At 54.0% G+C, this 23,692-nt stretch overlaps 1 protein-coding gene across 1 annotated transcript in view; it reads left to right on the forward strand.

Annotated features, from left to right (window-relative positions):
* The window catches only part of Rfx1 (regulatory factor X1), a 36,231-nt gene extending 12,556 nt beyond the window's left edge, over window positions 1-23,675 (forward strand). The window contains exons 3-21 of the mRNA XM_036187079.1: window positions 4,909-5,018; window positions 5,161-5,244; window positions 6,152-6,241; window positions 7,444-7,557; window positions 9,006-9,098; window positions 10,442-10,536; window positions 12,940-13,303; window positions 16,552-16,733; window positions 17,339-17,458; window positions 17,777-17,889; window positions 18,930-19,048; window positions 19,172-19,281; window positions 19,366-19,517; window positions 19,591-19,688; window positions 21,371-21,520; window positions 21,670-21,878; window positions 22,056-22,209; window positions 22,287-22,332; window positions 22,450-23,675. Coding sequence (XP_036042972.1) covers window positions 4,909-5,018; window positions 5,161-5,244; window positions 6,152-6,241; window positions 7,444-7,557; window positions 9,006-9,098; window positions 10,442-10,536; window positions 12,940-13,303; window positions 16,552-16,733; window positions 17,339-17,458; window positions 17,777-17,889; window positions 18,930-19,048; window positions 19,172-19,281; window positions 19,366-19,517; window positions 19,591-19,688; window positions 21,371-21,520; window positions 21,670-21,878; window positions 22,056-22,209; window positions 22,287-22,332; window positions 22,450-22,619 — 2,573 coding nt within the window. The 3' untranslated portion in view covers window positions 22,620-23,675. The remainder of the gene's footprint in view (window positions 1-4,908; window positions 5,019-5,160; window positions 5,245-6,151; window positions 6,242-7,443; window positions 7,558-9,005; window positions 9,099-10,441; window positions 10,537-12,939; window positions 13,304-16,551; window positions 16,734-17,338; window positions 17,459-17,776; window positions 17,890-18,929; window positions 19,049-19,171; window positions 19,282-19,365; window positions 19,518-19,590; window positions 19,689-21,370; window positions 21,521-21,669; window positions 21,879-22,055; window positions 22,210-22,286; window positions 22,333-22,449) is intronic.
* The last annotated feature ends 17 nt before the right edge of the window (window positions 23,676-23,692 follow it).

Consider the following 23,692-nt stretch of genomic DNA (forward strand, 5'->3'; position numbering starts at 1 on the left):
GTAATCCGCCTCTCCTGCAGATCCTGCAGCTCCTGCCAGACTTGACCCTCTACAGAGTCCTGCGTCGGCTAGGACATAACCAGCCTGTTAGCCAGGACTCCCTGGGCCTGCCCTCTGCCTCCGTCTGCAGTCTGCTTCTTAGCTTCTTTTAAAGTCAGCTGTTCTCAGAATGCTCACTCTTTCATTCCTGTTTCCTCATCCACCCTGTTCTCAGCCACCTGTGGTCTTGTTCCTGACAACTCCAGTCCGGGCCCCCTTCATCTCATCATGTCATACTCATTGGTCATTCTAGGCTCTTGTCATCCTTGGCTTCTAGGCAGTGCCTGGCACACTGTCCCTCCTGCTGCAGACCTGTCCTGCACACCTGCCCGGGCTTCCCTCACTTCTGCCATCTCCTCTGTCTCCTCCACTCTCTTGCCTCTCCTCTCGGATCCATGCAGAAAGGGCAAGGCTCAGGCTCAGGCTGGGCCCCTCTCTGCTCCAGCAGTCATCACCTCTCATGGTGGCCTCCTGAAATGTCATGACTCCTTTCCCTCCCTCCTTCTTAGCACTGGCATTGGAACCCAGAGCTTCACACTCTAGGCCAGTGTGCTACTAATAAGCTACATCCCTAGCCCTCTTTTTACTTTTTATTTTGAGACAGGGTCTCCATAAGTTGCCCACACTGGTCCTGAAATTACTCTGTAAGCCAGACTGGCCTTTACCTTGTTGTCCTCTTGCCTCAGCCTCCTCAGAAGCTGATGACAGGTTTATGCCACCAGATCCCAGTGTCAAAACTTGCCGTGCTCCTGTTGAGGTCTCCGCCCTAGCCTCTGTCCTGAGCCCAAGGAACCTGTGACTAATCCTCCTTGTCATGGCTACCGGGGGTCAAACTGGTCTCTGGAGCCAGCTTGACAGATGGCTTTCAGAATGCCAGCCTGTCTCTGCAGGCCCTCCTGAGATGTCTCCCTCCACCCAGGGCCAGCTTAGCCTCCACTCCTATCCTGCTTCCCTGGTGAATGCCACCCTCTACTGCCTAAGCCCACCCAGATCCTCTGAGTCTACCATCTCCATAGCCAGCCCTAATGATTAGCTTCTTAGGTCTTGCTCTCAGAGCAGTAACAAGGAACCTGTCCCTGGCTGTCAGTAGGCCCCTTCACATCTTATCTCAACCCAGATTCCAGAGAGGGGCCCCTAGGGCTTGGAGTAGGCATACTGGAAGGCTGGCCCCACCTCAGAGAAGGGCTTTAAAAGTACCCCATAAGCCAGGTGTGGGGATGAACATCTATAAACGCATTGGGGAGGCTGCAGCTGGAGAATTCCGAGTTCCAGACTAGCCTGGGCTACAGATCAAGATCTTGTCTCAAAATTTTCTTTTCCACATCATGGGCTTCCTAATAAGCACCAAGTGCCTGTCTCCGGCCCACCAGCCTTTAGCCTGTGCCCTGACATACTGTTTCGGCCTCGGCAGTCCCCTGTCCCCGTGCCAGATCGCTAGCTTAGTCTACTTCCTCCCCTTTTGACCCTGGCACCCTCCACCTCAGCATGCCGCGCTAGCCCTCTGTCGCTATCTCCAGGTCTCTTCCTCAGAAGCCGCTCCCTGCCTCTGCAGGTACTCATCATCTTCCTTCACTTTCCTGGAACTGTCGTCATGTGGTGATGCTTTTGAGGACAGAGAATCTCTGGGTCTTTGTGTAGTGACTGCTGGACGCAAGACTGGCCTAGCACAACCTGTCAAGGTCATCTAGCCTAGCATCCCATTGCCTTTGAGTGGCCCACCACAGGTTCCCACTGTAGGCATCTGGTGTCCTCAGAGCAGGGTCTGGGATAGGCACACTGTTCCAGGCCCTAGAACACCTTGCATCCTTCCTGTCTCTGCCTCAGTTTCTCCTAGCTCTTCATGGCACCCTGAGGGAGGCCCTGGATTTTAAAGGCCCAGGCCACAGTAAGTACCTTCTGTTAGACAGACCTAGGCCATTCCCACTAGCTGTGGGGTGGGGAGACAGCACGCTCCAGAGGACAAGGTAAGGTAGGCAGCAGCTCTTGTCTGCTGTCACTCAGCCAGGCTCACACCTCTGCCTTAGACAGTGGCTTATTGCCTGCTTTTCACAGTGGTCCTGGGGCATGTCTTCCCACTGTTCGAGTTCCAGGAGTGAGCCCATCCCTACAAGGGGCCTTGATGCCTCCATGAACTCTGAGGAAGAGGAGAGAGGCTGCTACCTCCCAGCTTCTGTGCTGGGGTCTCCTAATCCCTTTCCCAGGTCGCCCACGTGAGCCAGTCCTTTGAGGAAAGGGGAGCTAACCCCAGAGAAGGGGAACAGAGAGGTTCCTTGCCAGCTCCTGAGCCAAGAGCAATCTGGGCTGACCAGGAACCCTGCAAGTTCACTGCAGAGGGAAGGGCTGCCCCATGCCCTGGAAGCCAGACAGCGGAAGTAAGCTGAGACCCCCAGCCTGGGCCTGGCATGCTCTGCCCTAAAGTGACTTTGGTGGCAATAGGAAAGGAGCTCAGGTTTCTCTGGTCAGGCGGTACGACCCATAATCCCTGTCCCCCCAGGGGCCTCTAGAATGTGAGGTGGAAGTAGGCTGGGAGGGTGAGGCCAGACCTGCCTGGAGGGGTCTGGTTAGCCTGCAGGGGGCGCTTCAGCCACACAGGCATCTCTGCTTCCCTCAGTTTGGGCCTTCCAGAGTCCAAGATGGCTGTGCCCACAGAGGGAAATGGTTCTGTTTTCTTCATCTCCAGTGCAGACAGGGAAACTGGGATCCAAGAAGACATGAGTCTCTGGGACAGCAGGGTGCAGAACCTTGCCCTGAACTGTTCCATACCATCCCCAGGAGCAAGCAGAAAAGAGGCAGATAGGTCTGTCTACTTTGGGGAAGAGGGGCCTGGCTGGTGAGACAACCAGAGGTTAGCCTCCTGAGCCTGCCTCCAGCTTCCTGAAGAGCTAGCTTGCTGTCTCTAAGCTGAGGGGTCGACAGGTACACAGGTGGGAGAGCCTGTCCCTGGAGGAAGCAGTGACCACACAGAGGAGATAGGCTATCTGATTCACACAGAAAATTAGCTCTGTCTCCTACCCTAGCTTTCAAGGGCCTCCCTGCTTATGCACATGCCCAGAAGAGAGATGGCCAACAGGCGCAGCTGTCCCTTGACTCCATATTTTCCCTTACTTTCCTCCCAACTCCCCTTTCAAAACACAACTAGGAAGTGTGAATGGGTAGGGAAGAGCCTGGGGCCTTAAGGGCCACCCCAAGGCAGGTGATGACAGGATTGCCTCTGCGAGATTGGAGTAGATCCCCAGGTGTGCAGCTGCAGGGGGTCTGGCTCAAGGACCAGCCTCTGGACCTGGCAGGTAGCTAGGCCAATGCCTTGTGTGGCTTCCACCCCAAGCAACAGTAAGTCCTCCACCAGTCTCAGTTTAGCACCCATCCTTGGGCTGGGCCTGACTCCCTGTACTCCAGATAGCCCAGGTATGAGGGGTGAGGGAGGGAGAGGGCCTTCTTAAGGCCCAGAGAAGCCTAAAGTAGTTTTGAGGGAAGATTCCAGCAGAACCTAATTATTACTGCTTAGAATTGGTATAGCTACCAAGTAGGCCTGGAGAGAGCCACAGGATACTCAGATGCTCTTAGGCAGACTGGGCCAGTCTCCTGGCCTCCCCAGGTCCCTTTCCTGTGTCCCTTTTGGAGGCTGAGCCCTATTATGGAAACCTCAACCTTGAAGTGTCTTTGAGGGTGCCGGCTTCCTGAGCCAGTCTGTGTGATCCTGCCTAATAAGACTAGCAGCTTGAGATTGGTGTGTGGGGTTGGACAATGTGGGCGTACAGGGAGACCTGGGACTCAGGCCAGGCCTCCCAGCTGGGTGATACAGGTCTCTGCTACCTGCAAAAGAGTGAGAAAGGCAGGTACTGACTCCAAGGGCCCAGAATCCCCTCCGGCAGCTCCTGGTGCACCAGAAACAGTGTTAGTGCACACTGCCAGCTCTTTTTGATAGCCCCTTTGTTGTCATGTAACCCTTCAGCTCCGACGGAGGTTGAATAACCTCTCTGGACTCCTGCCCACTGCCAGATCCCAGGAAGGTGGGCCTGGGTCTTGGCCCCTAAGCTGCTGAGGAACAAACTAAGCTATATGGGCCAGATGACATTCCAGCTTGGGCAAGAATCTCCTAGCCAGTGTGTCTTAGGGACACCGTCCCTCTCTACTTCCCTGCTGCCCCATGAATCACTTAGCAATATGTGTATGAAACATGACCTGCCTCTTGCTTATTGCAGCCCTGGGTACCAGCCCCCCCTGCTCTGGCCCTAGCCCCTCGCGGCTTGCATGAAGCAGGTTGTTTATCTGAGAGGGCATGAAGGAGTTCTGAGCTCATGGTGGGGACTAGCTTCCCAAGGTGGCAGATATAAAGCCACCTGCACACTCTGCTGCTCCCATAGTGCTGGCCCAATGGGATGGCCAGACTGCAGGGTTGGGAGCAGGCAGGGACACCATTTTCTGATTGTCTCTTTGGGCTCCGAGCCCCTTGTGTCCCCCCCCCCCACACACACACACTCAAGTAGAGGAGGAAGGCTCAGACCATCTTTGTTTCCTAAGAAGCCAGGAGAAGCCCAGCACCTTGGTCCCCCCTGAGCTGTTAGGACTTGAGCTGGGGGAGAGGGTCTAGTCTGTTGTCTGTCCATATCCATAGTTCTGTTTGTATGGGAAACAGGCTCCTCAGACATGACATCAGGGGGCTAATTCCAGATGTCAAGGATCCTGGGTCCTCTGGGTCCTCATCCATTCTGCCATGTACCTTGGATGGATGGTAGAAAAGAGCAGGCAGAACTTGGAGAGCTCAGGTCTCATTAAGGGTGGACTGTAGGTCGCATTGCCCTCTGCTGATGGGCTCACTCTTGGAGCAGAGGCAGCAGGCAGAGCTAACCTGCCAACCTCTTCCCACAGAAGGTGCCATGCGGGCTAGTGAGACTGTGTCAGAGGCCAGCCCCAGTTCCACAGCAAGCCAAACCGGTGTCCCCACCCAGGTGGTACAGCAGGTGCAGGGCAGCCAGCAGGTAGGACATGACCTTTGCTGGGGGGAGGGGGCTCTCCCCTTCTTCCTGCCATGAACAGTTGCTTACCTGTCTTATCAGGATATGGCAGCAGCCACCCTCTTGGTAAGCAGACCATTTCAGCTCTTTTCTTCTGCCTCCACAGAGGCTGCTGGTCCAGGCAAGCGTGCAGGCCAAGCCAGGCCACGTGTCACCCCTGCAGCTTACTAACATCCAGGTACCCCAGCAGGTAAGGTCCTGTTGCAGCCTCCCCTGGGGCAGAGAACCAGTTCCTGCTGCCTGCTTGTCTCCACACATGGGCCTCAGCCACAGGCTGCCCCAGCTCCTGGCTTTGGGCAGTGGCCTCTACAAACAAGATCAGATACCCTAGGGGCTAATGTCTAAGCAGCCTCAGGAGTCATTGTACTTGAAAGAGGACTGGGGAGGACTGACAGCAGGTAGCCTGTGGGTCCAGCCCCAGCATCTCACAGTGACGGCTCGCAGAAGGCCACAGTCTGGTGCTGGGACCCTGGACCATTTCTAGTTTGTCAGCACATAATTGGACTGCACTAGAATGCTGTGGCTGGAACCCAGCACTAGGGATTATTAAATATGTGCTCTCCCACCAAGTCACACCCCAGCCCAGTTTAGCAGACTGTAGGGACAAGAATGTGTTCGTCTTCTTTTTCTCTTAAGGGGAGGTGTTTTGAGATAAGGTCTCATGTGGCCTGGAACTCTGTATGTGGTAGAGTATGACCTTGAACTCCTGATCTTAGGATTGCAGACATGTACCCCACATTGGGCTCTAGAACATATTCCACGTGCCTTTTGAGCCAGGAACTGACTCTGGCTTTGCTCCTTGGTTCCAGTGCTCTACAGGCCCTTCATCAACCTTGAGCTTGGGTGTCACCTGCTCTGGAGTAGAGCCATAACTGTGCTGTGTTGGGATGTGGGGCAGTTCCTGAGCTGACAGGCATGGAGTGCCTTGAATGCTCCTAGAGCATCAGTGCTCAGTGAGATTGCTGGGGACTGGAATGTGGCTCAGTGGTGGCATGGCAGTGAGGTGCAGGTTCCACCCCTAGCACAGGAAACAAAACCAAAAGCGTGGCTTTGCCCGGTGACGCTGGTGACCATGCTCCTTCTTCTCCTGACTCCAGGCTATCCCCACACAGCACCTGGTGGTGCAGAGCGCAGCGCCAGGCACGAAGGGTAGCCAGGTCTCCCTGACGGTGCACCCTGCCCCTGAGGTAGGTGGTGCCACATTGACCTCTTCCCATCTTCTTCCCCTGTTCCAGCCAGGTACCCCATATTTGCCCCACCACCTATTTTGAGACAGGATCTCACAGTGTCATTCAGGCTAATACCAAACTCCTGTGTAGAGCTGGCTGACCCCTAACTTCTGACCCTCCTGTCTCAGCCGGGGTTGCAGGTGTGTACCACTGGGACTAGCCTCACTTGAAGCTCTCTTGCCCTCAACTCACTTGCAGCTCCTGAACCCTGCTCCATGAACCCTGGTGGGGGATCTAGCCAATGCCTGGCCCTGCAGCTGAGCTGAGGTTCTCACACACACACACACACACACACACACACACACACACACACACACACACACATACACACACCAGTAAGGGCTTGGAGACCACAGGCTGGAGGCAGAGGCAGATAGATTTCTGTGAGTTTGAGACCAGCCTGGTCTACACAGTGAGTTCCAGGACAGCCTGATCTATTACATAGTGAGACCTTGTCTACAAAACAACAAAAGCCTAAAAAAGAATACATGGACAGATGCCAGGCTTAGCTGCGTCTGTGGGTAGGTCTTCCAGCCTTGCAGCCGAGTATTTTCTGTGTATAACAGAGCTGATGGCTCTGGATGCGTTGTCACATACCTGCACCCGAGATGTTGAAGCAGGAGGGTAGTATGATGCTAACAGGTCTTACAGTGAGACCCTGTCTCAGAAAGAGCTGGTGAAATCCACCATTCATCTCTTATCAGAATTGCAGTCCATCCTAGTGCAGCGTGTCACAGAGCAAACACAAGCCCCTCCCCTTGTGTGGCCCTGGGAACCCCTCCCATCCATTTCCACTGGGAAATGCCACCAGAAGCACCCACCGCAGCAAGTGGGGGGGGGGCAGCAGAAAGTGAAGGTAGATGTCACTTCTGTTATTATTGTTAGTGAAGGAAAGCCTGATGGGTAGGAGCTGGGCCCTGGGACCAGCCCAGCCCCCAGCTACTTTTCTTTCTCACCTTGCTGCAGCCCTTCTGATTATGGAAGCCTCTGGTCCTTGAGGGAGAATTGGACACCTTGCGGTCCCTCCCTGCAGGCAGTGTATGGCTGCTGTGGGATAGTCCACCCTTTGCAAAGAGTCTTCTCAGGCGGGTTTGCTAGGACCCAGCTGCCCAGATACAACCCAAGCTGGCCCTGACACTGTCCTGTTTGTTCTCTTATAGAGGTCACCAGTGCAGACCAACAACTCCACCAGCAAGACAGCTGGGGCTCCTGCAGGCCCTGTACAGCCACTACAGGTGCACAGCGTCCAGCAGACTGTCCCTGTCAGCCAAGAGGTGCCTGGCCAGGGTGGGCAGTCGCTAGGGCTGGGGTGTCGGCCAAGTAGCCACCCATGTCTGTGTCTCTGGCCTATTAGAGCCCAGCAGATGGGGTCCAGCTCCAGCCTGCCATGTGGGCATTTGGCAAGAGCCTTGGCCTCTGTCTAGATTCAGTGTCCCTGACTGTGACACCTGTAGAAGTACCTCAGAGGGCACGTTCTGGCTTTGGAAACTCATGTTGGGAGCTGGAGAGATGGCTCAGTGGGTAAAGGACACTTGCCAACAAGCCTGACAATCTGAATTCCATCCCTGAGCCCTGAGTGAGAACAGGACAGCCAACAAGTTGTCCTCTGACTGTGCACACACACAACACTCACAGTAAAGATGGGACAGCCAGCTCCTACAAGTTGTCCTCTGACTGTGCACACATGCAGCACTCACAACAAAGAAGAAAAGAAAACCCACTTTGGGATGGCTGGGGTGTACTTACCCATCATGCCAAGGCCCTGGATTCCATCTTGGTTCTACAAAACCAAACAGCAAGAACACACATTGGCCTCTTTAGGTCAGCTTACTGAGGAGGGGAGGTAGCAAGGCCAAGTAGTTGCTTATTCCTAAGGTGTCAGGGAAAGGTCTTGGGTTTTAACTTTTTTTAAATGTGTGTTTTATTTGCATGTTATGTCTGTGTGCCATGTGTCCACCTAGAAGTGGAGTTAAAGACAGTTGTGAGCTGCCACGTGGGTGCTAGGAACTGAACCTGGGTCCTTGAGAAGAACAGCCTGGTCTCTTAACCACTGAGCCATCTCTACCATCCCCAGGATGTGCCCAACCTTCCAGAGGAGGCCAAATTGCCCAGTGCCAGCCACAGTGGCCTGAGCAGATCAAGAGGCAAGGGTGGTCTTGTGTGTCCTTATTAATTGCTTAACTTTTGGGGTTCTTGGCCTCTCGAAAACCAAGATGAGACAAGCTTTGTGTGCCCTCCATACTCTTTGCTACTTGAGAGGCTGAGGCCAGGAGATCTCAACTTCAAAGCCAGTTTGGGCAACATAGTCAGACCCTGATTCAGATCAAAATTTGAAAGAATGCTGGGGATATAGCATAGTGGTAGAGAGCTTGCCTACCATGCATAAGGCCCCAAATTCCCAGCACCAGGCTGAAAAATCTCAAATAGGCCAAAGTCATAGACAGATTCTTCCCTAGAGGAAACAGAAACCACCCAACCATAGGGATTCACAGATACTTCCCTTCTTGGGCTAGATCACTCTGAACCTCCAGATAGCCAAGTGTCATACAGTAAGGAACCTGGAAGGCCTGTGTTGCTGGATCCCACATGGGAAGGCTGCCCTTGGCCTGGGGAAATGGCAGCCTTTTCCCTAGAGTGCTGTTCTGAGGTTCCCAAGCATGCCTGGGACTTGCTGCCCTGGTTGCTATGGTTACTATAGTAGGACTTGCCTCTTCTTTCCCAGAGGTCAGTAGTCCAGGCCACTCCACAGACCAAAGCTGGCGCGGTGCAGCCGCTGACTGGGCAGGGACTGCAGCCAGTTCACGTTGCTCAAGAGGTGCGTGTCTCAGCTCTCTATGTCAGGGGCAGTCAGACTGGTACCAAATCCTAGGGAGGAATGGAGCCAGCTGGGGGCCCGGAAGGGCGGAGACAATGGGATCCCTCAAAGTTTGAAGCCCCGTACAGGTCAATCCTACCCCATCCCAGCACCTGACCGCTCAGGACACGAGTCTTGTTAAGAGAGGTCTGGATTTGAATCCCGCTTCTTTCTGATACTGCCCGGTCCATTCCTTCCTTCCCTAACAAGACTAGGTGGGGAATCTTCATCCGGGTGCCCATGTGCGTACAGCCCGGTGACCCCCCAGTGTCTCTGTTTGTCCTCCAGAGCTCAGGCAGTCAGTTTCCCGCTAGGAAGGCAGAGCAGCAAGAACCCCGGCCCACGCCGCCGCCGGAGCTGCCGCCCCGGCCTCCCGGGCCAGGGCCAGCGTGTTGCGGCGAGGCCTCGCAGCTAGGCAGCCCTGAGCAGCCGCCGCTGCCTTACGAGCCGGGCGTGGAGCAGTGGGTGGAGCTGGTGGGCGTGCTGCCCCCACACCTGCTCCCGCCGCAGCAGAGGGTAGTCTTCGAGCCACTGCCGGGGCTCTCGGCCCGAGCCAGCCCCGACCTGAGGGTCAGGATCCACAGAATTCCCCAGGTGCTAGTGTTCGGCACCGCCCTCAAAGTAGGTGGCGGCGGGCCGCGGACGCACAGCGGGGGGCGGGGCGGGGCGGGGGCGGGGCGTCCCGCCCGCCGGGCCGCTTCGGCCCCGCCTCCAAGCCAAGTCCAGGCCCCAGGCTCCGCCCCTGCAGTCCAAGGAGGGAGGGGTGCGGTGTCTGCCCCGCCCCCAAGTGCTGTCAGTCATTACAGGTTCTGCCCCAGGAACTAGGTCCCAGACTGTACCCCTGCAAACCCGGGTTGGGGGTGGAGGTGGGCTATCCAGTACCCGCCCCTAAGGTGTTGTCAGCCATTTCAGATTCTATCCCATAAACTGACCCCTCTCCAGGCTCCACCCTGAACATTCTGCCTGGGAAACGTTCAGGTTTCCCGGAGCCCCTCAGGCCCGATCTTTAATTACAAACCGGGTACACACATGCCTGTGTTTCCCACCTTCCAAGCCCATTGTGGAATCCTATCTGGCATCCCTTCCCGTGCCCGTCAGCATCCTCAACCTCTGTTGTTCCCAACCAAACCAGAGAATCCCAGCACCTCCTGTTTTTCAGCCACGGCCCTAAGCCTTACATCTTCAGCCTCTAGCCTCTGGCCCATGTTCAGAGAACCCTGCTGTGCTGGGGATTTTTCTGGGTGTCAGGGAGACTGGGTTGTGGCCAGCCCGGACCCGCGACCCTGTTCTTCCTCCTGCCGCAGGTACAGCAGCTCCAGCAGGTGCCTGTTCCACATGTGTACCCCAGCCAGGTGCAGTATGTGGAGGGTGGCGACGCCAGCTACGCAGCCAGCGCCATGTAAGTGGGCAGAGCGACGGAGGGAGGGCTCACATCTGTCTGGGGCACCGGGCCACAGTTCCAGCTCCCCACTGACCTGCAAGGCTCAGGTGATAGCCTCACCTCCATGGGAGCTTCCCAGGGTCAGCCAGAGCTACCAGGAATATAGGCTGCTGGTAGCAGAATAGACACTGGTCAGTTGGGGGGGCACCTCCACTAATAGGGGCTGTGTGGTTAGATGGATTTCAGTTTCAGGAAGGAAAAGAGAAAGAAAAAAACATACACGTATATTGGTGAAATTATTAAGGCCACTCCACGTAGTTAAAAGGGAGGTTTATTTTGTGGGGTAACTTACAAATGAAGGGATAGGTTGCAGGGTCTGGCAAAGGTATGGCGCAGTCCAGCGGTGTTCTCTGGAGAACTCTGCTCCGTCTACCTCCAGTGTCCAGGGTCCCAGAACCAAGAGAGTGACCTCTCCTCTCGATCCTGTGTCTTCTGCTTCCTCCTCCGCCCCGCCTTGTGGGCGTGACCATTACCGAAGCCTCAATGGGGGTTGGAACTTCCAGGCCAATGCTGGGATGGCTATCCACTACACATGTATGTATACATATGATATATAGAGAAATATTTGTAAATACATTTCTACAACATAAACTTTTCATTTTTGCCAGGCAGTGGTGGCACATGCCTTTTAATCCCAGCACTCAGAAGGCGGAGGCAGGCGGATCTTTTCCTGCCTGTGCCTTCCGAGTGCTGGGATTAAAGATGTGTGCTACCACTGCCTGACTAAATTTGTCTATCTGAATCAAGAAAAAGCAGTTCTTTAGTTCTCAGATCTGACCTTTAATGCCCCACAGAGTGTCTGTTTCTCTGTTACTACCCGGAAATGCTCTGAGCATAAAACTACCCTGTTTTAGCAGTACTGGGGAGGCAGAGGCGGGCAGATTCTTTTTTTTTTTTTTATTACATTGATTTATTTATGTGTAGGGGGGGGGCACGTTTGTGCCATGGTGTACATATGGAGATCAGAGAACAACCTGAAGGGTCAGTTTTCTTTCTCCATCCTGTAGGTCCCAGGAGTCAAACTCAGTTCCTCAGGCTTGGTAGCAAGCACCCTACCTCCTGAGCCATCTTGCCCCAGGAAGATCTTGAATTGAAGGCTCATTACATAGTTAGGTCCTGTCTCAAATAAAAAAGAAATGGTCCATTTCATTTTTCAGAAACACAGGCTAAATATTCTGTCTCAAAACTTTCCTTGGGGGCTGGGGAAATGGCTCAACTATAAATTGCTTGCTTACTAAACATGAGAACCTGAGGTCAGATCTCTATACCTATGCAATAGCCTGGCATGGTGGCATGCATCTGTAACACCAGAGCTGTCTTACTGGCCCTCATTTGTGTGTGGAGATGGTGGGGAGAATGTGTGTGCACCATGTAGTAAGTGCAGTGCAGAGGGCAACACTGGAGTCTCTTTGCTATGTGGGCTTCGGGGATCAAACCTAGGTCTTCAGGCTTGTTGGCAAGCACCCCCACCCACTGAGCCATTGGCCAGGCTCACGTTTTTATGTCTTAATCACTGACACATTGAGTGGGCTCAGAGGTGGAAACTGAGAGGTGGTTCTGCCTGTCCCCTCTCCACAGAGCTCTCTACCTGCACTTAGGGTTGTCTTTTCCTACCCTTCCAACCTCTTGTCTCTGGTTGTCCATTGTGCCTGGTTTAGGCGGACTGCAATCTTCTCCTCACACTGCCCTGGCCTTCTTTAGTTTGCAGCCTCCGAAGATGGGCCCAAATGCCCTCGCTGTCCTGAACGGTCAGATTTGCAGCATGTGTTACCGGAACATCACTCAGTATGTGTTCTGGGTTGAAGGGGCAGCCCCTGCAGGAAAGCTAGACAGTCACAGACACTCCTCTACCTGCCCTACAGTCCTATGAACCTTGTTGTCCCTAGATTTTCCTTCCCTGGGCCCAAAACTTGCATTCTGGACCCTACCTTATTTTCTCCACTTCTTCAGCAAGGGAAGGCACTCCTGTACCAGAGTGCTGCACAGTTCAGTGAAAGCTACCTACAAAGGGCCAGTAAGATGGTTCAGCAGGTGCTTGCTGCCAAGCCTCACAACCTGAGTTCGATCTCTAGGACCCACATGGTAGATGGAGAGATCTGACTCCCACAAGTTGGCCTCTGACCTCCACACGTATGCTGTGGTACCTGTGTGCTGCCCTCCAAGTAATAAACAAATATAAAGAATTTTTTTTTTTAGAAAAATACCAAGGACGTGATTGCCCATTCAGTTTTAGGCCATGCCCAGTCTCATATGTGAAGGTGGGCCACATTGGTGTTCTGTGGCTTCTCTGGTCCTCTCCTGGAATCCCACCTTCCTTGTACAAGACTCACTAATCATAGCCTCATGTCTGCTTCTTGGCAGCCGCTCCAGCACCTACCCCTACCCTGAGACGCCGATCTACACACAACCAGCAGGCACCAGCTACTATGAGGCTCCGGGCACTGCTGCCCAGGTCAGCACACCGGCTACTTCCCAGACTGTGGCCAGCAGTGGCGCAGTGCCCATGTATGTGTCCGGCAGCCCGATTGTCGCCAGCTCCTCCAGCAGTGAGGCTGGGGCCAGCAACAGCAGCGTGGGGGCAGGGGGCAGCGGGGGAGGTGGCAGCAGCAGCAGCGGCGGCAGCGGCGGCGGCAGTGGAGCAGGCACCTACGTGATCCAAGGTGGCTACATGCTAGGCAATGCCAGCCAGTCTTACTCCCACACCACCCGTGCCTCACCAGCCACAGTAAGTGTTCTGACCCCATTCAGAGGAAATGGGAGGTGAGCACTTGGGGAGGGTGTGGCGGGGAACTTGGTCATAATCAAGATATAGAAATTTGGCCCAAGGTATTATAGCTCAGTGGTCCAGTGCTCCCCTGACCCAGGAGCCTGGTATCCTATGCAGTGTAACCTTAGGTGTTGCTCAGCTGCTGTGTACCTCAGCTGCTGTGTGACGCTCTGGGACAGTCGCAGAAATGTCCTTAGTCAGAACTGGTAACAGTTAAGATAGGGCTCTTGGAGTCAATGTTGGTGGCACTGTCAGAGTCTGGCCCATTGTCAGTAGGGACTGTGGGTTGGGTCAGAACACCTTGTCCCTGCCCCCCCCATCCCCCTACATACCAGAGCACCCTGACTACTAGTCCTCATTAGTTTATTTAGTCTATTTTAAAAGACACTGACGTGAACCATGTGATTTCACAATGCTGTGGGTCCTCTGGTGCTGCTTAAAACACGCATGCTGCCAGGCAGTGCACGCCTTTGATCCCAGCACTCAGGAGGCAGAGGCAGGAGGATCTCTGTGAGTTCAAGGCCAGCCTGGGCTACAGAGTGAGTTCTAGGACAGCTAGGGCTACACAGAGAAACCCTGTTTGAAAAAAACCAAAACAAAACAAAATAAAAGCGCACACATACAAGTAGAGTGACCAGGATCTGATGAGGAGGTGAGAGTTCTTCCTGCCTGGACAAGACACCGCGTGCCCTGGGTTGCTGTTTAGCCCTGGTGGTCGAGGTCACTGAGAGACTGTGTGTGTGTGTGTGTGTGTGTGTGTGTGTGTGTGTGTGTGTGTGTGTTTGTGCATGTGGTGTGTGTGTGTGTGTGTGTGTTTGTGCATGTGGTGTGTGTGTGTGTGTTTGTGCATGTGGTGTGTGTGTGTGTTTGTGCATGTGGTGTGTGTGTGTGTGTGTTTGTGCATGTGGTGTGTGTGTGTATGTGTTTGTGCATGTGGTGTGTGTGTGTATGTGTTTGTGCATGTGGTGTGTGTGTGTATGTGTTTGTGCATGTGGTGTGTGTGTATGTGTTTGTGCATGTGGTGTGTGTGTGTGTGTGTTTGTGCATGTGGTGTGTGTGTGTATGTGTTTGTGCATGTGGTGTGTGTGTGTGTGTTTGTGCATGTGGTGTGTGTGTGTGTGTGTTTGTGCATGTGGTGTGTGTGTGTTTGTGCATGTGGTGTGTGTGTATGTGTTTGTGCATGTGGTGTGTGTGTATGTGTTTGTGCATGTGGTGTGTGTGTATGTGTTTGTGCATGTGGTGTGTGTGTATGTGTTTGTGCATGTGGTGTGTGTGTGTGTTTGTGCATGTGGTGTGTGTGTGTATGTGTTTGTGCATGTGGTGTGTGTGTGTATGTGTTTGTGCATGTGGTGTGTGTGTGTGTGTGTTTGTGCATGTGGTGTGTGTGTGTATGTGTTTGTGCATGTGGTGTGTGTGTGTGTTTGTGCATGTGGTGTGTGTGTGTGTATGTGTTTGTGCATGTGGTGTGTGTGTATGTGTTTGTGCATGTGGTGTGTGTGTGTGTGTGTTTGTGCATGTGGTGTGTGTGTGTGTGTGTTTGTGCATGTGGTGTGTGTGTGTATGTGTTTGTGCATGTGGTGTGTGTGTGTGTTTGTGCATGTGGTGTGTGTGTGTGTGTATGTGTTTGTGCATGTGGTGTGTGTGTATGTGTTTGTGCATGTGGTGTGTGTGTGTGTGTGTGTGTGTGTGTGTGTGTGTGTTTTCCCAGTTACCTTTTTATTTTTTTATTTTTTTGATTTTTCGAGGCAGGGTTTTTCTGTGTGGTTCTGGTGACTGTCCTGGATAGTAAAGGGCTTCTGTGAAAGCAAGAGTTTCTGAGTTTGTGACCTCAGTACTTTCACAAGTTATAAACCCAGTGCTGCTCGAGGGCAGAGACAGAGGTACCTGGGGTTCGCTTACAGCCAACCAGATTATAAGCTCCAGGTTCATTGAGAGATGCTTTCTCAAGAAAACAAGGTGGGGGTGGGGTGGGGCTAGAGAGATGGCTCAGTGGTTAAGAGCACTGGCTGCTCATCTGGAGGCCCTGGGTTCAATTCCCCGTACCCACATGGTAGCTCACACCTGTCTGTAACTCTAATTCCAGGGGATCTGACATCCTCTTCTGGTCTCTGTGGAGACCAGGCATGTAAGGTATACAGACAGACATGTAGGCAAAAAACTCATACACATAAAATAAAAACAAAGTAGGCAGCAACTAGGGAGATGTCAGCCTTTGGCCTGTACACACATACTGCACACATGCTCCTATGTGTCCTCTCACATGAACACTTAAACACACACATAAACAAAAAGGCCCTGACAAATGCCAGTACACCTTTTCCTGCTCACCTGCCTCCTTGCTCAGCCCCATTTCCCTAACAGACAGTGCCCAGTCCAGAAATCTTGGTTTGTGGCCACAGTCGGTTTCTGTCTGTTTTTTGTTTTTTGTTTTTTTAAAGATTTATTTATTTATTATGCATACAGTGTTCTGCCTGCAGGCCAGAAGAGGGCACCAGACCTCATTACAGATGGTTGTGAGCCACCATGTAGTTGCTGGGAATTGAACTCAGAACCTCTGGAAGAACAGCCAGTGCTCTTAACTGCTGAGCCATCTCTCCAGCACCCCTGTCTGTTGTTTTTGAGACAGATCTCCCTTTGTAATCCAGAATGGCCTCAGTTTCCCCAGTGTTGGGAGTTTAGGTGTGTATCACTATGTCACCAGGCTTGCTCCATGGGATTGTAAATGTGGAGAGATACCTGCCACAGTCAAGATACAGAAATGAGGCAGCAAAGGCTTACCTAACTGTGTGAGGTCCTGGGTTCCGTCTGGAGCACTGAGGAAAAACTGCAGAGCTCTTTCATCCTCAGAGACCTCACCTCTTAATATATACCCTCCTCTACCTCTCTTTCAACATCTTCAACCTCCTCAGGAACCATGATCTGTTATCCGTCTCTATAATGTCACCTCTAGGTGGACTCTTATCCTGTGACCGGGGGAGACTGGCTTTTCATTCCTCAAATATTAACAGCTCTGTTTTTAAGTAGCTGCAGGTGGCTAGTGGCATGTGTGTCGGTCAGTGCTGCTAGGCGCTTTGAAAGACTGTGGTTCCGGGAACACTGTGACAGGATACGTGCCTTACAGCAGGCCAGGGTGGCCATCAGAGCCACAGTGGGAACCACTTCCAAGGACGCCAAGGACTGTCAGCACTGCCCTCTGTATGCTCCAGGTCCAGTGGCTCCTAGACAATTACGAGACCGCTGAAGGTGTGAGCCTGCCGCGGAGCACCCTCTACTGCCATTACCTGCTGCACTGCCAGGAGCAGAAGCTGGAGCCCGTCAATGCCGCCTCTTTCGGCAAGCTCATCCGCTCAGTATTCATGGGGCTACGCACCCGCCGCCTGGGCACCAGGTTTGTCCCACCAGCTGCCCTGGGCCCCAAGGGCATATGCTTATGTGACCCACCTCAACTCCAAGTGGGTTTGAACCACAGGGCAAGAACTCTTTTGCTCCTGCTCACTCCACTCAGCCCTGCTTCCTGTGCCTACCTCTGGGACATTGCTCTGGTTGTGCTTCCTATTCCTGTGCTTACTCTCCTTACTCAGCTGTCCCTTGACGTCTGCTCATCTCTTTTCCAGTTAGTAGCTCAGGCATCATTGCATTCATTCATTCATTCATTCATTCATTCATTCATTCATACTATCCTTGGTGATGTACTTGATCTCTTGGTCTCAGTTTTTTCATGTCTGTTCAAGCTATCAGGAACACCCTTCATAAGATCGAGAGGAAGTGGAGTTACATGCTCAGTATAAGCACCTCATATGCCCTGATGATCAAGCCAGGTGCTTGCCTGGTATCAGAGTTGGTAGCAAGCAGTGACTCTTGCCATCTGGTGCCCTTTGCATCTTCAGCTGAGCAGGGTAGCTTCCTTTGTCCAGGCCCTGAAATGAGAGCAAAGCTGTGTGAGACCCCCAGTGTCCTGCCCAGCTGGTAAAGCACCTCACCCCTTCTTCCCAGGGGCAACTCTAAGTACCACTATTACGGCCTGCGGATCAAAGCCAGCTCACCCCTGCTGCGGCTGATGGAGGATCAGCAGCACATGGCCATGCGAGGCCAGCCCTTCTCCCAGAAACAGAGGTAGGAGCCTCCTGCTCTGAGACTGAGCAGGGACTGCAGAGCTGGCTGTTCTGTACCACTTGACCATGCCCTAGGTCATCAGCCTGCCTGTCCCCCACCAGGTGACTTGTCCCTTCCAGGTGACCCATTACTTACCACCCAACCACGCCTGCCTCCATCAGTCCTCACCTGCTACCCACCCCCAACCCCAGCCCATCCCTTCAAAAACCTAGTCCCCACACAGCTGTCTACCCTCCCCCACCCACACTAGGTGGCTTATCTCCCCTTACCCCAGCTGGCCCATCTCCCCACCAGCCACCCCACTACCCTTCCCTCCAGGCTCAAGCCCGTCCAGAAGATGGAGGGCGTGGCCAACGGTGTTGCCGTGGGGCAGCAGAGCACAGGGTTGTCAGACATCAGCGCCCAGGTGCAGCAGTACCAGCAGTTCCTGGGTGAGAGCCGATGGGCAGGGCAGCCTGCCTCTGGGGACTCAGGAGGGCCTATGGGGGAGTCTGGACATTCAGCCTTGCTTCCCTCTGTCTTTGTGGGGTTGCTCTATCCCCAGAAACCTTTACTTAGATCTCCCAACCCCATGGGGGGGGGGCAGTTTAGACAGGGTCTCGCTATATAGTTCTGGCTAGTCACAGAACTCACTATATAGACCATGCTGGCCTCTAGCTCACACAGACCCACTAGCCTCTACTTCCTAAGAGCTGGGATAAGGCGTGTGCCACCATGCCTAGCCTGCCCTATACTTTCATCAGGACCGACCTGGAATTCATGAACCTTCTGCCTCAGCCTCCATTGCTGAGATCCCAGGGTGTACACCATCTCATTCCTTTTAGTAGCCAGTGTTTGTGTGTCTGTGTACCCAGTGGAGCCTGGTAGTGCTGCATCCACACAGACAGGAAATGCCTTGGATGGTCATACAGTGGTCCACTAACATGACAGGGGTCCTGTCCTTGTTGGCCTGCAGCTGTGTCATGTGACTAGGATTAGTAACTGAGAGGGCCAGGGTGTACCCAGGGTATGTGTTCAGTTTCTACACACACTAAGATGACAAAGGGGGAACAAGGCCTGATGGTGCCCGACAGCTGCTAATAGCCTCATGGCCACATGGGGACACTGGCTGGGGAGTGGAGGAAGATATGGGAGGTCATAGTCAGGTGTGGCCCTGGTGACCCATGTTAACCCTGAACAGCATCCCTGTGGTACTAACAGGGCCTTTAGACACCTGCTGTCTCGGCAGGGAGGCTGCCTGTACTAAGTGTCTAAGGACCAGTCAGAACCATCATTCCACAGGCCAGGCCAGGCACCTCATATGCTCTGTGGAGGGCCCTGGGGCCCTGGGCCAGTAGCTCACCCTGCTTGAGCCTCACCATTCACCACATACGTGGGATCCACACGTTGGGAAGGTGATAGGTGACTAGGACCCTGAGGTAGCCAGAGAGGTAGGCTGGTGGACACGGCCTCATGGTGCCCCTCCCCCTAGATGCCTCCAGGAGTCTCCCTGATTTTGTTGAGCTGGACCTCCAGGGCAAAGTGCTGCCGGAGGGCGTCGGCCCTGGGGATGTCAAGGCCTTCCAGGTCCTGTACCGGGAACATTGTGAGGTAGGGCAGTCAGATGGTGAGTGAGTAGGGGGTGGGCCAGCCTTGAATGCAGCTCTTCTGCCTTGGGCAGGAAGCCGCATGCTGGCCCTGCCCAATCCCCATTGTGAAGTCCTGTCCCTGCAGGCCATTGTGGATGTCATGGTAAATCTCCAGTTCACACTGGTAGAAACACTATGGAAGACCTTCTGGAGATATAACCTTAGCCAGCCTAACGAGGCACCACCGCTGGCTGTGTGAGTCCCTGGGGCTTGGAGGGGTCACCCTTGCATGTGGGGGTTACATGTGCCCTTGACTGAACGTTAGGTGCGTTCACACAGGCATGACGAGGCAGAGAAGCGGCTGCCCAGGGCCAGTCTGGTGCTCCTCTCCAAGTTCCAGCCCGTGCTGCAGTGGGCCAAGCACTGTGACAATGTGCTGTACCAGGGCCTGGTGGAGATCCTCATCCCTGACGTGCTGCGGCCCATCCCCAGTGAGTGCCGTTGTCTGTGCTCCTTCCCAGGAGGCTCCCCACCTACCCTGACCAGCACCTGCATCCTCCACAGGTGCCTTGACCCAAGCAATCCGGAACTTTGCCAAGAGCCTAGAGAGCTGGCTCACCCATGCTATGGTGAACATCCCTGAGGAGATGCTGCGGGTGAAGGTGAGGGGTGGACTGGGAAGGTGTGGGGAAGGTTTGTCTGCATACCTGCTGTGTGTACTGTTTCCCTTCAAGGGCCCCTGGGCTGGCTCCAGGCATCATCTTGTACTATAAACCTTCTGGACCCATTTCTGAAAGGCTCCCAGGGTTTCAACACTTAAAGCATTATTCATTCATTCATTCATTGAGACAGAGTCTTACTTTGTGGTCCTGGCTAGCCTAGAACTCTCTTTGTAGACCAGGGTAGCCTTAAACTCACAGAGATCCGCCTGCCTCTGCCTCCTGAGTGCTGGGATTAAAGGTGTGCCCCACCAATGCCCAGCAAGCCTGTATTCTGCAACAGCATAGTGAATGGTGGTCCACACCTATAGCTCCTTCCAATACAAGGCTTCCCGAGCCCAGACCAGAGACCCTGTCTCAAAACAGAACCACACAAACAAATGGAAGCTATGAGTAACTTAGCTGTTCAGAGAGTTGTTTTTTTAATGTATAAGGAAATCAAACAAATAGCACCTGATCGATGCTGTCCATCCAAGATGCACTTGCTCTGGTGTCTGCTTCCTGTTGTCAAAGTGTTGGAGAGGAACCCAGGGCTTTATGCACAGTAGGGAGGTAAGCACTCTACCACTGAGCTGCACCCCGGCCCACAGTCTAGGTGTCTTGAGTCATTCTCACCTAGACAGAAAAGACAGGGAGAACTGCAGGAGTAGAGAGCAGCCCTTCCACTTGTGGGTCTCACAAAGTCATGGGCCCATGCTGTGTGCATTCTTTGAGGACTGGCGGCCAAGTGGGTCCATGGTGACTGAGCTCTCGCCCTCATGGAACAAGTACCTGAGGCTGCTCTGATTGAAACAGTAATTACCCTTGCACATAGAGCTCAGTGGTACACCCTCACTGACTTTGTGCAGGGCCATGGGCTCAGCACTGGAGGGGCGGGGCTCTTTGTTGTGTCTTTGAAAGTGGCAGGACATGGGTGAAGATGCATACCTATAATGCTAGCACAGAGGGTGAGTCAGAAGGGTCACCTCAGTCCCTCCTACACAGCAAGACCCTGCCTCAGGGGAAAACCAAAAGCCCCAGTAATTTGGGCTGGGGAGTGAATCTCAGTGGTGGAGTGCTGGTTTAGTGTGAACATGGACCTGAGTTTGATCACCACCACACATACACAGTAAAAAAAAAAGTGCCAGTCAGGGCCAGGGAGATGGCTCAGTGCATAAAGGTGCCTGCCTTCCATTCCTAGGAACCAGAATTTGATCCCAAGACCCACCTGGTGGCTGCAGAGAACCAACTATCACAAGTTGTCCTCTGATTTTCATACGTGAACCATCACACAAACACAAAATAAATAGAAAAATAACCAGAGGTGGTGGTGCACGCCATTAATTCCAGCACTCAGGAGGCAGAGGCAGGCGAATCACTGAGTTCAAGGCCAGCCTGGTCCAGGATGGCCAGGGCTACACAGAGAAGCCCTGTCTCAAAAAACCAAAATAAATAAATAGAAAAATAATAGCCCAGTCAGCACAGTAAGTTGAGCACTTAACCCACATCAGTACTGGAGGTCCTCCCGTGATCTCCAAACAGCAGTAATGCACACTGGTTTTTAAGAAAAGGTTTGGGTGGCAACAGGTGAGGCTGGGCTAGGCGAGGTTTGTGTGGAAGCCACTAACCTGCTGTCTCCCGTGCAGGTGGCAGCAGCCGGCGCCTTTGCACAGACGCTGCGGCGCTACACGTCACTCAACCACTTGGCACAGGCGGCACGAGCCGTGCTACAGAATACCGCACAGATCAACCAGATGCTGAGCGACCTCAACCGTGTGGACTTCGCAAATGTGCAGGTGAGCGAGCATTAGTGGGGCTGGGACAGGAGGGAGAGAAAGAAGGCTGGGGCTGGGGGTTTAGCTCAGGGGTAGAGCTGGGTTCTCAGCAGCTCTGAGAGAGAGAGGGAGAGAGGGAGAGACTGAGTAGGCTTCCTGCTGCGCTTTAGGAGCAGGCCTCGTGGGTGTGCCGCTGCGAGGACCGGGTGGTGCAGCGTTTGGAGCAGGACTTCAAGGTGACGCTGCAGCAGCAGAACTCACTGGAACAATGGGCAGCCTGGCTGGACGGCGTTGTGAGCCAAGTGCTCAAGCCCTACCAGGGCAGTTCCGGCTTCCCCAAGGCGGCCAAGCTCTTCCTCCTCAAGTGGTCCTTCTACAGGTGCGTGCCTGTACCGCGGGGGTTCTGGCTGGGAGGGATGAGACCCGGGAATCCCAGTGTATGTTAGAGAAAACCCTCCTCCAAAGGTGTGCTTGTGAGGAGTGGTGGGTAGGGTGAGAAAAGCCCTTTAGCTCCCGAAAGACACGGGGAAAACAGTCTCTTGGTCACTGCCCCCAGCTCCATGGTAATCCGGGACCTGACCCTGCGCAGCGCCGCCAGCTTCGGTTCCTTCCACCTTATCCGGCTGCTGTATGACGAGTACATGTACTATCTGATCGAGCACCGCGTGGCCCAGGCCAAGGGCGAGACCCCGATCGCAGTCATGGGAGAGGTGCGCACGGTGAGGGACTGGGGATGTGGATAGGCTCGGGCAGTGGAATCCTAACCTTTTCCTTTGTCTTCTTCCAGTTTGCAAATCTGGCCACCTCGCTGAATCCCTTGGACCCTGACAAAGGTAGTACTACATGTCCCCACCTAAGACCTGGGTTCCAGGGGTGGGGGCACCTGACAGGGAGGCCGGGTGTCCCTAGAAATTTCACAGCCATTCGCTGAGCTTGCTCCCTGTCCACAGACGAGGAGGAAGAAGAGGAGGAGGAGAGTGAGGATGAGCTGCCACAAGACATCTCCCTGGCTGCAGGCAGCGAGTCCCCGGCTCTGGGCCCAGAGGCCCTAGAACCACCAGCGAAGCTGGCACGGGCCGACACACGTGGCCTCTTTGTGCAGGCCCTGCCCTCCAGCTAAGCCCAAGACGTCCCTGCCCCCTCCGCCCACCCAACCCGCTGCTGCTGTCCCTCCAGGCCAGGGTCAGTCCCTCAGCTTTTGTGCTTCACTGTCCCCCTTCCAGCCCACGACAGAGCTGGAGAGGGTCCCTGTGACAGGGAAGGCTAGGGGAGCCTCCCTCACATGGAGCCGGTACAATCATGGGCTGGGATGGGCAGAACTAAAGCTGCAAACCCTGACACAGAAGACGTGCCTTAAGGAGCCTGCCCAGGTGTCCCTCTCTTTCCGGCCCCAGCTCGCAGCCCTGTTCCCCCACTACCACCCCAGAGGGCAGCAGGCCGGCCCCTCCCCTGCAAACTGTTAACTTATTCTGCTCTCTGGCTTTGCACAGCCTGCCTGGGCAGACCCAAGCCTGGGCAGGCGCAGGTGGGTGGCACCCGGGGACCCCCACTGTCAGCAGCAGCAGCAGCCCCACTGCTCCCCTTTCTTGGTATAAGTGCAATTAAAGCTGTGGGTGTCGCACCTTCTCCAGAGCTGGGTTCTCCTGGCCCCACAGCCCAGAGAGGGGCATATTGTGAAGGGCCCCAGGCCTCCAGCTTCCAAAGAGGAGCATCCAGCTGGCTGCAGGGCCAGGTGCTCCAGACCTGAGGCCACGCCCTGCGCCTTCCACCCTACCGGCTTGTGACCGAAACCTGCTCCCAGAGATGCTTCTCCTCCGTGCCGTGCCCCTGACCCCTGTAACTATTGTGTGATTAGTGAGTGCCGCTTGAGCGGAGTCAGTAACTTGTTGGTTTTTTTCCAACCATCATGGCCTTATCCGTTCCCGTTTTCTCAGTGTCTTCAATCTGTGATAGATGTTTATGGAAGAAGAAAAAAAAAAAAGAAATCCGGCCTATTGTATAGAAATCACTATTTTGTGCGCTCCGCGTGCTACAGCTTTTGGGGTGGCCTGCACACCCCCATGGGGCCTCCCTTCCCAGTGGTGAAAGTATCCACACGCGTGGTAGTTTAGTGTGCTGTTTTCTACCTTTTTGTAGTCTTTCTTAAAACAATAAATACTGCTGTGATCTTTGTCTACTGATGACTAGCAGGGT

This window comes from Onychomys torridus, chromosome 5 (genome assembly GCF_903995425.1).
Source record: "Onychomys torridus chromosome 5, mOncTor1.1, whole genome shotgun sequence".
NCBI lineage: Eukaryota > Metazoa > Chordata > Mammalia > Rodentia > Cricetidae > Onychomys > Onychomys torridus.